The following is a 13,962-nucleotide window of genomic DNA, read 5'->3' as shown; positions in this document are numbered from 1 at the left end:
TCCATTCTTGACGGTCAAATTATTGACAATGATAATTGGCTTTAATCTCTGAATTTCCAAGTTCTACATAAAAGACAACTTCAAATGTTAAGGTTGCACACTCTAATATGATTGAACTATAATATTTGCGTGTCATTAAAATATTCGCAATATTTATAAATTTTGCAAAACATTATCATAACGTACGTTGGAATCGCTTGCGCAACCGCCTTGATTAGGACCTCTTTACCTGCTCTTGACAAGAATCCTTCCTTCCAACCCTTCAATTTCTTCGACTAATGTAGAAGCATCGGAAAGTATCAAAGTTGTTGATTATGAATTGTTGGAAACGGATCCGGGAATTAGGCCTCCAATTTCAAGCTATCATCCCGACATCCAAAATGAGGTAAGGAAAGCTTATTTAAAAATAGGTCGTCATCAACCTCCTCACAATTTCGTTTACCCTTGGTCTATTCAAGGTAAACAAAAGCGTCGATTTTGCAAAAATTGGTTTGATTTGTATGATTGGATTGATTATAGTGAATCTAAGGACCTAGTGTTTTGTTTGCCATGTTTTTTGTTTAAAAATGTTTCTAAGTATGGGGGGGATCACTTTGTGGGAGACGGTTTTGGTGATTGGAAGAATGCTCAAAGGTTGGCTAATCATGCTACTTCTTCCAATAGTCATGTTGATTGTGTGCATATGGGTTATGCTCTCATGAATCCAAACCAAAGTATTAAGGCCTCGTTTGTTAATCAAACTAAGCATATGAAGAGGCAAGAGCTGATCACATGTATCTCAATGAAGACCTCATAACACTCACATCATGACAGTTATGTTAGTTCAAGAAATAAAAGGATAATAATTAGTAAAAGTAACAAATTGATAAAGATTATGAACAAATATTACAATCCTAAACGACTCCATTCTTGACGGTCAAATTATTGACAATGATAATTGGCTTTAATCTCTGAATTTCCAAGTTCTACATAAAAGACAACTTCAAATGTTAAGGTTGCACACTCTAATATGATTGAACTATAATATTTGCGTGTCATTAAAATATTCGCAATATTTATAAATTTTGCAAAACATTATCATATTAGTAAAGAACAAACACTAAGCCACGCGTGCAACCTTAAGGGATATCCCTTCGGGCAATTTGAAACAACTCATAACGTACGTTGGAATCGCTTGCGCAACCGCCTTGATTAGGACCTCTTTACCTGCTCTTGACAAGAATCCTTCCTTCCAACCCTTCAATTTCTTCGACTAATGTAGAAGCATCGGAAAGTATCAAAGTTGTTGATTATGAATTGTTGGAAACGGATCCGGGAATTAGGCCTCCAATTTCAAGCTATCATCCCGACATCCAAAATGAGGTAAGGAAAGCTTATTTAAAAATAGGTCGTCATCAACCTCCTCACAATTTCGTTTACCCTTGGTCTATTCAAGGTAAACAAAAGCGTCGATTTTGCAAAAATTGGTTTGATTTGTATGATTGGATTGATTATAGTGAATCTAAGGACCTAGTGTTTTGTTTGCCATGTTTTTTGTTTAAAAATGTTTCTAAGTATGGGGGGGATCACTTTGTGGGAGACGGTTTTGGTGATTGGAAGAATGCTCAAAGGTTGGCTAATCATGCTACTTCTTCCAATAGTCATGTTGATTGTGTGCATATGGGTTATGCTCTCATGAATCCAAACCAAAGTATTAAGGCCTCGTTTGTTAATCAAACTAAGCAAATGAATGCCGAATACCGTGTTCGTGTAAACACATCCCTTGTAGCTACTAAGTTTCTTTTGAGGTGTGGCATGCCATTTAGAGGGAGTGATGAGTCTCTTAACTCTTTATTTAAGGGGCCATTTCTTGAGTTGGTGGATACTTTAAAGGAAATCAACCCGGAGATAGCTAGTGTAATTAATTGTGCTCCGGGAAATAACCTTATGACTTCCCCTAAGATTCAAAAGGATCTTGCCGCTGCTTGTGCATGTGAAATAACTCAACAAATTATATGTGATATTGCGGATGATGTGTTTTGTGTTTTGATTGATGAATCTGGTGATGTTGCTGGTAAAGAACAAATGGCTGTTGTTATTCGCTATGTTAATAATGAAGGTTTGGTAAAAGAAAGGTTTCTTGGAATTGTAAGTGTTAAAGAAACAAGTGCTAAGTCACTTAAGGAGGCCCTTGAGAAGTTGTTGTCTATTAATGGCTTGAGTATATCTAGCATTAGGGGGCAAGGGTATGACGGAGCTAGCAATATGAGAGGTAAGTTTGGTGGTTTGAGAACTTTAATCCAAAATGAGAATCCATCTGCTTATTATGTGCATTGTTTCGCCCATCAACTTCAATTGGCACTTGTTGCATGTGCTAAGACTCACAAAGATGTTAGTGGGTTTTTCGGTAAGGTCAATATGCTTGTTAATTTCATTCGATCTTCTAATAAGAGACAAGAATTACTTCGGGACAAACAAGTAGCTCAGTTTGCTAAATTGATTGAAGAGGGCCAAATAGAAACTGGTAGTGGGTTAAACCAAGAATCATCTATTGCTAGAGCCGGTGACACTCGTTGGGGTTCCCACTTTAGGACTCTCACTAGTTTGATGACTTTGTATGGTGCCATTATTGGGGTACTTGAAGAAGTTGGAAATGATACGTCATTTGAAAAATATGGTGAAACTATGCTTTTGTTAGATGTGCTTCAATCATTTGATTTTATCTTCATGTTATATATGATGGTTGAGATTTTAGGATTTACAAATGATTTGAGTGTAGCGTTACAAAATCGTGATCAAGATCTTTTGAATGCTTTGTCACTTGTCAATGCTACCAAACAAGAATTACAAGAAATGAGGAATGATGGATGGGAAGAGCTTATATCTAAGGTTATGGAAATTTGCAATAAGCTTGACATTGATGTGCCTGACATGGATGCATCATATGTGCAAGGGAAGAAACCTAGGCGACATGCTACAACTTCTAGTGTTTCTAATTTGCATCATTATAAGCATGATTGTTTGTTTAATGTTTTAGATTTGCAGTTGCACGAGCTCAATGCTAGGTTTGATGAAGAGAATACTGAACTTTTAGAATGTGTTTCATGTTTGAGTCCTTCATCGTCATTTGCAGCTTTTGATGTGAAAAAGTTATTAAGGATGGTTGAACTTTATCCAAATGATTTTGTGGATGTGTCGGAAGTGGTGATGCGACATCAACTTCAAAATTATGTTAGAAATGTTCGATGTGATCCAAAATTTGCAAATTTAAAAGGACTTTCAGATCTTTGTGCAAAATTTGTGGAAACAAATAAGTGCAACACATTTGATATGGTTTATAAGCTTTTGAAATTGGCTTTAGTCTTGCCGGTAGCAACTGCAAGTGTGGAACGTGTTTTTTCAGCTATGAAGTTTGTGAAGAGTCAATTATGTAACAAAATGAGTGATCAGTGGTTAAATGATCGTCTTGTAACTTTTATAGAAAAAGATGTTCTTGGAACAATTAACAATGATGTTATTTTAGCTCATTTTCAAGAAATGAATGATAGACGATTTTCATTGTAATGTATTGCATTGAATATTATTATTCATTTTTAATGTGATTTAGTTCGTACTTTCGTTTATATTTAGCCACACCAATATATATTGTCTGGATCCGCCCCTGCCTCTTCTCCACCGGCACCAGGAACAAATGGTCCAGCATCAAACCCAGGGGAAGCTGATGCACCCTCTGCTGCATTCTCTGTCACAAATACCTTCTTTGTTGCTGTTACTTCTCTTGCTGGAATCTTAGTCTCCATGGTTTTAGCTTAGATGTGTGTCCGTCAAGATATTTTTTATTGTGTGTTTATTGAAGTCTTGTTTGGAATTCATTTTATATTTTTTGTATAAGCAATAAAATGTTTTTTTTTTCTTTCTGAATAAACTTATAAATTGTTAGTGATTGATGATACGGTTTATTATAGTATTATCATAGTGATTTTTTTCTAGGATTCCCTCTATTATGTATTTTCTATAAATAAATATATTTGTCGAGTATTATATTGTTCTAGATTGGTTTTAAGGTTGGCCTAAGTTTAATATCATATACTTTTTTTTAGATTATATATGTTTCAGTTCAAGAAGATATTAACCGCATAGGCTATGTTTTTTTTGGGCAAACATAATTTTGTTCTTATAGTTTAGAGCTTATAATTTATTATAATTTATAAGTTCATTCGACAATTTAGATATGTTTGGTAACAATTTTTTCATCACGAAATTATACCTTATTTTGCTAGCTTATAACTTATTTTTCAGACGCTATTTTAAATAGCGTTTTAACTTATAGCTTATAGCTTATCGTTTTTTCTTCCTTTTTTATCCTTATTATTTTAACAAAATTTCACTTTTATTCTTTATAATTTAATTTAATTTAAAATAAAATAATTATTATTAAATATCTTTTATGTCATTTTACATTTATAAGTTAGTTGAACCGCTAATTTTACCAAACACTTCAATTAGTTTATCAACTATCAGTCTCAACCATTAGCTATAAGCTACCCGTCATCAGTCATCAGCCATCAATTATAAACTACCAGCTAGCTTATCACTCAACCGCTATTTTTATCAAACAGACAGACCCATAAAGTATTTTCATAATGTTTGTATGTTTACCTTATTGAATCTGAATTGGAAATTTTTACAAAGAATTTTGTTATCCATGATTTTAAATTTCAAATGGCAACGGCCATATTGTTGATATGGTATTTTTCACAACCACATCAAACCACAATTGTAATTGTAGTGCAATTTAAAACCACGTGACTGAATGCATTAGAAAATTTGGTTCTGGTATGTTCAACTTTTTTTCACAAAAATTTAAAATTTTCAAAACCCCAATTTGATTTTATGATTTTTTTTTCAATTTTAATAGTTTCCCAACAATATATTTTAGGGGAAAATTTCTCTGCCCATCACAAAAAGATGGGTAGTGTACCTTCAACCAATCACATAATACGATTTAACTTTTACATATTTAATTATTTACTAAATAATATATTTATTTGTTGTTTTTAAAACATTTTACACTAAAGATAACCTTACCCAACTTTTTAAATTGGATAAATAAAAATTCATCTATATTTCAAACGACTCCCAATAAATTATCATTTTGCAAAACTCCCCATGTGTGTCGCATAACAACCACAATGATCTTAATTACAACATTTGCAATTGCGATCATATTGCAATTTCAAACCATGGCGGCTTTTGTAGAAACGACCAACCATTCTCGTTTCTTATGTTTACTATCACGATAATTAGACATGGTACCTTTTTAGCCCGTGTCAATCTACTATCTACCCATTAATAAGAGATTGACCATACTCCCAAAAATGCCCTTCCCTAAAAATTAATTTACGCTACAATTTGGACAAAATTGTAACTAACAAAATAACCCAACTACTTTTCTATTATCCAATCAGTGTGAGACACTTGGCAACTCAAATCCTTCTTTATTTCAAAATCCCCTCTATTTCCCACAACACAGGTCTCGAAATCCCTCTTGCACACTTTCTATAATATTTCACACAACCTCATTTCATATATCTCTCTCTCTCTCTCAAACCTTCTACTCTTTTCCCATCAAACCCTAATATCGCCGCCACCACCTTTCTCCCTCGTCTTTGTTTCTCGTTCCCCTTTCTCCGTTTATAACTTCAATCACATCTTTCTCCGTTTTAGTTTGATATGTTTTCTGAAAAATGTATGATGAATAATGATAGATTGTCTCTTCTTTCAGAACACAACTTACCAAGGCATATAGACTGCTAATGTTCTTTTTGAAGTTTTAAAGGCTGTTAACATGACCCAATCTATGGAAGTTGATCGAGAGGTTAATTTCTATGGCTTCTAAGAATTTTTTTCGCTCTTTTTTATTGGCTTATATGTATTCAATATCATGTTAGCTTTATACTTGCTGTTGTACTATTTATTTGGTTGATTTGTGTTGCCATTGTAGTAGACTTTGGAGACACGAGATAAAATTGGTGAAAAGACGGAGATCATAGTCCCTTTCAATGTTCTTCCGCTCGATCCTGATAGTGCAAATCAAGTGATAATGAGATTTCCCGAGGTACAATCTTTAATCTTTGACTTCATACATGTGTACTTCTGCTCCAACCTGAATTCTAATGAAAATTCTTATTCATAACTTTTATATAGATCCAAGCTGCTGTATTTTCTCTTCATAACACTAGGGGTATCTATACACATGGGTGAGATTCTAGCCCATTTAACATGATATCGAAACTTGATTTTGCTATAATAAAAATTATAGTCTTTTGAGTTTGCTTTTTGAATTGCAACTTATAACTATACATTGGCCAAATGAACCTTAAGCCATCTGTTGTGTCCATTAAAAGAGTTGTTAATTCACTGATATTGATTTTCTTGGTCTTCCTTACTGTGTTGAAAAAGATGACAACTCCAATCCCATAGAAGATTTTAAACATCTTCACATGTATCTGAGAGGAAAGTTAAGGTAATATGTCTCTTGCTAGATCTTATGCTTTGTTTTTATTTTGTTAGTTAAAGATTCTATTTAGTGTTAGTTAAAGATTCTAATAAAGTCAGAATGCCAAATGTTGGGCGCTTCCTTAATGATTTTACCAGCTTGTAACATTACTGACATCTAAGACTTATTTCCATCTATTCTTGTATCTTGTATGGTAGAGCATTATTGAATGCAATTGGCAATTTAAAGCTTAATGGTCTCTATGCATTGCCGAGGCTTTGAGCCAGCTTAGTTAGTTTACAATGTACTTGGTTTTTGAAAATATTTTATACTAATTCAACAGTTGATAGTTTGTTATATTAGCATACATATTGTTAGTTTTCAAAATATTTTTACAGATCTGGATACTTAGTTTTTTATGTATCTGCAATATTATTGCACAAGAAGCTCTTAATGGTAATAAAACTGCATTATTTCTGCAATATTTTTTAGGGGTGGCAATAAAATCCATTACCACAATATCCATCCAATCCATCCTATAATTTATCCATCCAATCCATCCATTAAACAAAAAAATAATTTAATGGATTTATCCAATCCATCCATTAAATCATATGGATGGATTCAATCCATCCATCTTATTTTATAAATCCATTGAATATTATTTTATCATTTATTAAATTAAACTTTTTAATATAAAAATATATTACATTTAATTTCTTTTGTTAAAAGTTAAAACACAATAAGAAAAAAAAAACATATTTGAAAATTAGAAAAACATTTCAGATTCAATTTCCAAATTTCACGAATCACGTTCTCTCCAAAGAAGAACCCTAATTTCGTTTTCCCTCTATTTCTTCTTCCCCCAATTTCTTGATGAAACCATTTAGCTAGCAATTCAACTCAATGTTTTGGTGCTACAATCGCAATTCAACTCAACGTTTTGGTGCTACAATCGCAATTCATCTCAGCATCGCAAATTCAAATCAGCATCGCAACTCAATGTTTCGTAATCTCGTAATCGTTGGCTTCTTACTCGATATCATTGGTATTTCCCGAATTTTTCTTCGATCCGTATGCATTGTTTGATTTTTCGTTTCGAAATTCATATGTTTGATTTTCGTTTCGAACGCAAAAACGATGTATTTAAGATGATTTATATGCTGAAACCCATTATTATTTTTCATGTTAAAGGATTTGTGGTTATGGTTATGGTTATGTTATAAGTTTCAGGGTTGCTTCATTCAAAGGTTTGTGTTTCTGTGTTTTCAGGGTTGGTTATGCTTATAGCTATCGCTTGACATTGCTTTGATTTCCAAGTTCTACAAAGCTAAAAAGGTAAATGTTTGTTTAGTTTCCTCATATTGTTTTGAGAGTTTTGAGATTGCTGTTTTGTTTTTAATCTTTGTTGATTCACTTCCTCATATTGTGATTTGTTATGTTCTTTCTTATTAAGGATTAAGGAAAATGAAGTTTATATAATACCATAATGAGAGTCTGACATCTAGGTACCACTCATTCACACTTTGTAAACTTGGTTCGTGAAAAATCAATAGTAACTGTAGTACGAATTTCACAAACATCTCATACTATCTATTCTCAGACTTAATAAGAAAGTTCCTACCATGTTCCTGATTGCTAATGTCCCGATGTCTCGCCGACTGCGCTTTACAATGCTTTACTCAGACCCTCCCTGTAGGTAGTCCTTTTAGAGCCATCAAAAAACAGTTAGTTCTGGCCAGTTATAATTATACATTCTCTCGCACGCCTACTAGTATTAAGGGCTTTCTTCAAACAATAGGAGGCCTATTGCTAATCCTAACAATTTACTTGAGCCAAAGGAACACAATGACTTGGCTGCCGTTCCGCTAATAATGTCAAAATAATGGCAGAAAAGGCAAAAGTTCTCTCTTGAAAATGGCTTCATCTCAAGTCAAGTCTCAATAGTTTTTGCATCCGAAAGTGTATTTAGGAATTCTAGACGCGTGAATATATGGCATATATGTGTAGACGCTCAATTTGATTGCGGATCTTTAGGTCAATCTGTTGAATTTGGTTAGAGGTTGAGGTGCAGGCTCTGTTTAATCTTTTGTAGTTGTTCAATTTCTATTCTGTTTTAGAACTGATACATGGTATTGTTGTTATGTATTCGAGGCATGCCTTGTGCATTTGGTAATAGATTTAATAGTAACTTGTAAGTTGCATGTTCATCAACGATGGTTAGATATTTAAGGTACACATTATAATAGTACTTTTAAAGTTTTGCTATATATAATAATGAACATGGAATTGTAACTGACTACGTATTGAAAACATGATCTAATTGAATATAATAAACATGTTAGATATTGTAACCAAATTCATAGGATTAAACTGATATAATTGCTTTTAGCAGAAGCTTAGTCATTTGTATGTTTCAGCTGATAGGTTCTCTTTATTAGTTAATGATTCTGTTGAGAATATATAGCCTAACCAAATTCATAGGATGAAACTGATATCATTGTTTATAAATTGTATAATTCAATGCATGCATTTCCATGTATTGCATATATCATGGCTTCATTGTTTTTTAAATATTGTTTTGCTAGTGGACCACTAAAATTATTTCTTGAGGAATCAAAAATAATTAAACTTGAAAACAAGGACTTGGTCTTTATATTTGCAATGGGACTATGAAATTTATTGTCTCGCAAAACCAACACTGCCCAAAGTTTAATGATCATTGACTATTATGTGAAATAGACATATATAGAATTCAAATTTTGAAATTTGAAAAAAGTGTTGAAAAAGTGTTGAATCCAAACTATAACATGTTTACAACCCCTTCCTCTGTTGATCCTGAATTAACCCAGTGCTCTTTCCAGCAATAAGATGGAGCTTGTCAAAGTTCTTGCTGCACTGCAACCTGTTGGTCTTACTACTTACTAGACTTCAATAGAGTTGTTATTGTTTGAGATCATTAACAATTCGTTGCAGATAATAATACTCAGCTCTTTAAACAACCTTTATGGCCTGTATTATTAAATGTCGCTTTTGTACTTCAAATCTGCAGCTTCCTACATTCTTCTGTAACTGACCATATAATACGTAACAATTGTATTGATGCTTGTACGTTGTAATGCCTATACTTCTAGATATACTAGTGGTAGTAGATAGTTGGAACCTTCACAGGTGTTAGCAAAAAAGTTGAATTAATCTTTATTTGGAGATGAAATTAATGATCCATAATTTGGTTTTATCTGCATGCAGTAAGTTCAAATATGTCTACCGAAGGCGATGAACCCGTAATTCAAACTGAGGATTCAGTTGACAGTTCAGTCCCTAGTTCGTAAAGAGCAAAAACTTCTACGGCTTGGGAATGTTTTGAAAAGTTTGTTAATGTATGTTTAATTATTTTCTACTTTGATTTTCTCTTATAGCTCCATTTGATATTGATGGACCCGATTTTGTTGAGGACCTTTCAACCTTCTTTTCCACAACATGAGGTTACTGGAAGTTGCCATCTATCTTGGGAGAGCATTATACAAATATGGTACGTAAGTTTTTCCCTCTTTTTTATACAACTTTGAATGAATGTGCCTAATTTCAATTGAACTGGATAAAGAAATTTGAGACTTATGGCTCTGTTCATAATTTCAACTTCATGTGATTACTCTCTTGTGCTATGGTTTCTTGTTATTTGATAGCTCCATTTGATAAATGAAAAGAATATAAATGGAACAGAGCCATAAGGATTAGATAAGTAACTTGATCACTGGCTTGGGACAGTGAGCTACATTTGATGCTGCTGTTTTAAGAAACAACCACTACAGGGCCAAGGTGCTAGACATTAGCTTGAACTCGCACCTGCACTATTTAGTGACTGATTTGCTTATGTCATAGTGACTGATTTGTTAAGTAATTAATAGTTTAGCATAGAATGTTTGTGCATTTGTGAAATACTGGAAACTGTCATAGTGACTGATGATGCTGACTTTGTATATGTGCTTTAACAGAAGCATAAGTACACTAAGTTTTAACAGAACCATAAGTACACTAAGTTTTTTCTTTGATAGGTGTTGTTTAGTTCCACTTCTAAGTTTTAACAGAAGCATAAGTACACTAAGTTCAATTCCACTTCTAAGTTTTAACAGAAGCATAAGTACACTAAGTCTAAGATTGTTTCAACACTTTTTTTGTCAATGAATTGAACATTAACATGTGTCATAGAATCTTTGTTCTTCTCAATCATTACAGCAAGAACAGTTTGAGTTCTGTTATGACTTTCCCACTTTATCAACTACTTGCTTCTATTTTTGTATATTGGTATATGTGCTTTGATGTTTCTTCTATACTTAGTGAAGTATACTTAGAAGAAGCAATGCTGAGATTATTATACCTCTGAAAACTTTATAGCAGGTTCTTTAACTTGAAGATGAGTAATGATGAGAAAAGTTTTGGCATGCAAAGAAGAGGTGGAAACATGAAGAAATTGAGTGGCTCCAATCAATTGGAATTCTCTTGTAGCTTAAGGACTTTATGCAACTTGAATTCAACTTATACCAACTTGAGATATGTAGCTAGTAGTCTAGTATTGTATGTAATCTTGAATTTGAATGTTGCTTCACCTAGGAATTCTCTTTTGTAATTCAAGAACCTTGTGTAATGGAAATCCAAAGATTTGTAGTAATTTTGTATCACTTTCTAAACTTATTAATATTAGTTATGTCATTTCAGACTAGTGTATGTCTAGTTTACTTCTTAGAACAATGGATTTTCCCATTTACTTACAAGATTTGTTTATATATATATATATATATATATATATGTGTGTGTGTGTGTGTGTGTGTGTGTGTGTGTGTGTGTGTGTATTTTTTACATTTAAGAATATATATATATATATATATATATATATATATATATATATATATATATATATATATATATATATATATATATATATATATATATATATATATATGTGTGTGTGTGTTTTTTTTTTTTTACAATTAAGAATATTGAAATTATTTTATGTGAAATTTAAATTTTTGAAAGAAATATAAAAATAATGGGTATATTAATTTTTATTTGTGAAATTTAATTTTTTTAAGAAATTTAAAAAATAGTTAAAAATATTTAATTCTTGTGAAATTTAGTTTTTTAAATTTTTTTTAAAAATAACTAAAAATATTAAAAAATTGTGAAATTTAATTTTTAAAATTTTTTTTTAAAAATAATTAAGAATATTAAAAAAATTTGTGAAATTTAATTTTTAATTTTTTTTTTAAATAATTAAGAATATTTAAAAAAATTGTGAAATTTAAAAAACAATTAAGAATTTTTAAATTATTTGTTTGGATGGATGGATATCCATCCATTAGAAATCTGTTAACGGATGGATTGAATGGATTTTATCCCTTAATGGATGGATTGGATTTGATTTTTATTAAGAGAATTTAGTGGATTCTAATGGATTAATGGATTGGTTTGATCCATCCATTAACAATCCAATCCATATCCATCCAATCCATCCATTTTGCCACCCCTAATATTTTTACAGATATGGATACTTGGTTTGTTTTCAGGTTATCTTGCTTCAATACTACATATAGCCTTATTCAAGGTAAGTTCATCCATTGTTTTTCATAAGTTCAAGGTTACATATTTACGCTTTACATATGTTCGTTCATTGTTTTGTTTTTCACTTGTCATCTTCAACCATGAAACATAATTAAGGTAAAAATTGTTACATGGCATCTCACTTTGATACTCTGTTTTACTCTTTATATCACGATGACACCAGAATCTTATAGACAACTGTTTTCATAGCTTTCATAAGAATTTCCATTCATAACTAATGAGTCATGACGTCTGTGGTGGAATTCTCAAATGATAAGCTATATTGTTTGCATCCATTTGGAAAAATCTTTGTAACATGGGTTGAATTTACATCTTTCAATGATTTATTTGATTGTTTACTCTTGCATAGCATGTAGTAATGTAATATTTTCAACATTGAGATTTAAGCTATACTTACTCAATTGCAGTTGCGGAAAGATTGGACTAATTGAAAATTTTGATGTTTGTTGACAGTTGGATCATGCAGGAAAAATAAAGAGCCCCACAGAAGTAGAGAAGTACTATGTTATAGGTGTATTTACTCTGAATGATGTTCTTAGCGAAATTGCTTAATGTGAATGTTTTCTTGCTTTCTTGTGTAAGCTTTGTCTATGGTTTTTCAAAGACATTTTATGTTTATTAACTACTATTTGAAGAAAATCAAATGAGAAAAATTGCTATAAGCAAAGCGGGAAATTATCATTTGTTAATGTATAAATTCCCTTCTAACATTTGTTTTTTCTTTTTTCAAGTTCAAGATTTGCTTTATTTATATTTCTTATTTGTAAAAGAACTTTTGTATCAACTATGTTAATGTCTTAAGAGCATACTTATCGGTTACTGTACAACCGTTTCTACACACTATACAATGCTATGCTGTCACAATTGTTAGAAAATTCATTTTATCTCAGTTATGATTCTAATATATTTTTCATCTTCTATTTATTTATTCTATTAAAAAACAATAACACAAATTCTCTAAATTGCCTTTTATATTATACTATAATATATTTTTTATTTTTAATAAAATAAATAATTTATTTATCTCACGGGTCACTTTCAACTTAATCTTTATTTTAATTTAAACAATCATTATCTTAATTTAAGAGCCAAAATTCTTATTATTAAATATTATTTTGCTCAGGTTCTTTTATTACTCATCTAATATGATATCTTGTATTCATCTTTAAATGATATTTCTCAGTGAAATTTGCAAACATGCATGCATACATATACATACTCCCTCTGTCTCAATTATATACTTCTTTTTCTTCTTCCATCTCGTCTTATATAACAAGGAACCGTTATGTTATATTGGTACCAACAAAATGGAAATAAATTTCAATGCGGTTAGGGAATGCAGCTTGAGAATATTAATTGTTTCACTATATCTTTGGTATATGTTCAACTATCGGAGGAATTGCCTCCCATTTAAAACTGAAAGTAAGGGAGAAATAAAACAGTAGTATTTATTTAGAAATAAAACAATCTTATTTTGAATGGATGTTTTTGTCTTTTTCTATAATTTAACTTTAATTAAATATATACATTATATATATATATATATATATATATATATATATATATATATATATATATATATATATATATATATATATATATATATATATATATATATATAAAAGTTAGGATTAATCATAAACTAAATAACTTAATGGAAAATAAAAATAGTGTCATCTATAGTATCTTTGCTACTTTGGTGGAGAAAAACTTTTAACATCTATTGTAGAATGATTAATATAGAATAGTTGTTAGAGTGAATTACGTTACAATTTTTGACATTAAAATTGTTATTAAATTTAATAAGAGAAAATGGGTGTATCGTATTAAATTCAAAGTTAACATACGTTAAATTTGTATGTAAT

At 31.1% G+C, this 13,962-nt stretch overlaps 1 protein-coding gene and 2 long non-coding RNA genes across 4 annotated transcripts; all 3 read left to right on the top strand.

Annotated features, from left to right (window-relative positions):
* Positions 1 to 578: 578 nt before the first annotated feature.
* LOC131648629 (uncharacterized) lies at positions 579 to 3,543 on the top strand. Its single transcript, XM_058918370.1, has 2 exons — positions 579 to 633; positions 1,262 to 3,543. The coding sequence occupies exons 1-2, from the start codon at positions 579 to 581 to the stop codon at positions 3,541 to 3,543; spliced, it is 2,337 nt and encodes a 778-aa protein (XP_058774353.1).
* A 2,125-nt stretch (positions 3,544 to 5,668) lies between these two features.
* Positions 5,669 to 6,344, top strand: LOC131645944 (uncharacterized). The gene is made up of 3 exons (XR_009297234.1): positions 5,669 to 5,857; positions 5,987 to 6,097; positions 6,187 to 6,344. It is a non-coding gene; the product is annotated as an uncharacterized LOC131645944 (long non-coding RNA).
* Positions 6,345 to 7,279: 935 nt separating this feature from the next.
* On the top strand, positions 7,280 to 11,157 carry LOC131645943 (uncharacterized). 2 transcript variants are annotated; one of them, XR_009297233.1, is made up of 4 exons: positions 7,280 to 7,526; positions 7,751 to 7,816; positions 9,728 to 10,010; positions 10,877 to 11,157. It is a non-coding gene; the product is annotated as an uncharacterized LOC131645943 (long non-coding RNA). The 2 variants fall into 2 exon arrangements; XR_009297232.1 differs by lacking the exon at positions 9,728 to 10,010.
* Positions 11,158 to 13,962: the final 2,805 nt, after the last annotated feature.

Source organism: Vicia villosa, linkage group LG2, assembly GCF_029867415.1.
Source record: "Vicia villosa cultivar HV-30 ecotype Madison, WI linkage group LG2, Vvil1.0, whole genome shotgun sequence".
Taxonomy (NCBI): domain Eukaryota; kingdom Viridiplantae; phylum Streptophyta; class Magnoliopsida; order Fabales; family Fabaceae; genus Vicia; species Vicia villosa.
This window is presented reverse-complemented; position numbering and strand designations above follow the sequence as displayed.

What these genes read in the sequence shown, in the direction of transcription:
- LOC131648629 (XM_058918370.1), top strand. Translation starts at nt 579, where the DNA reads ATGGGGGGGATCACTTTGTGGGAGACGGTTTTGGTGATTGGAAGAATG. An exon ending in GATTGGAAGAATGCTCAAAG is followed by an intron (nt 634 to 1,261) that starts GTTGGCTAATCA and finishes CGACTAATGTAG; the next exon opens with AAGCATCGGAAAGTATCAAA.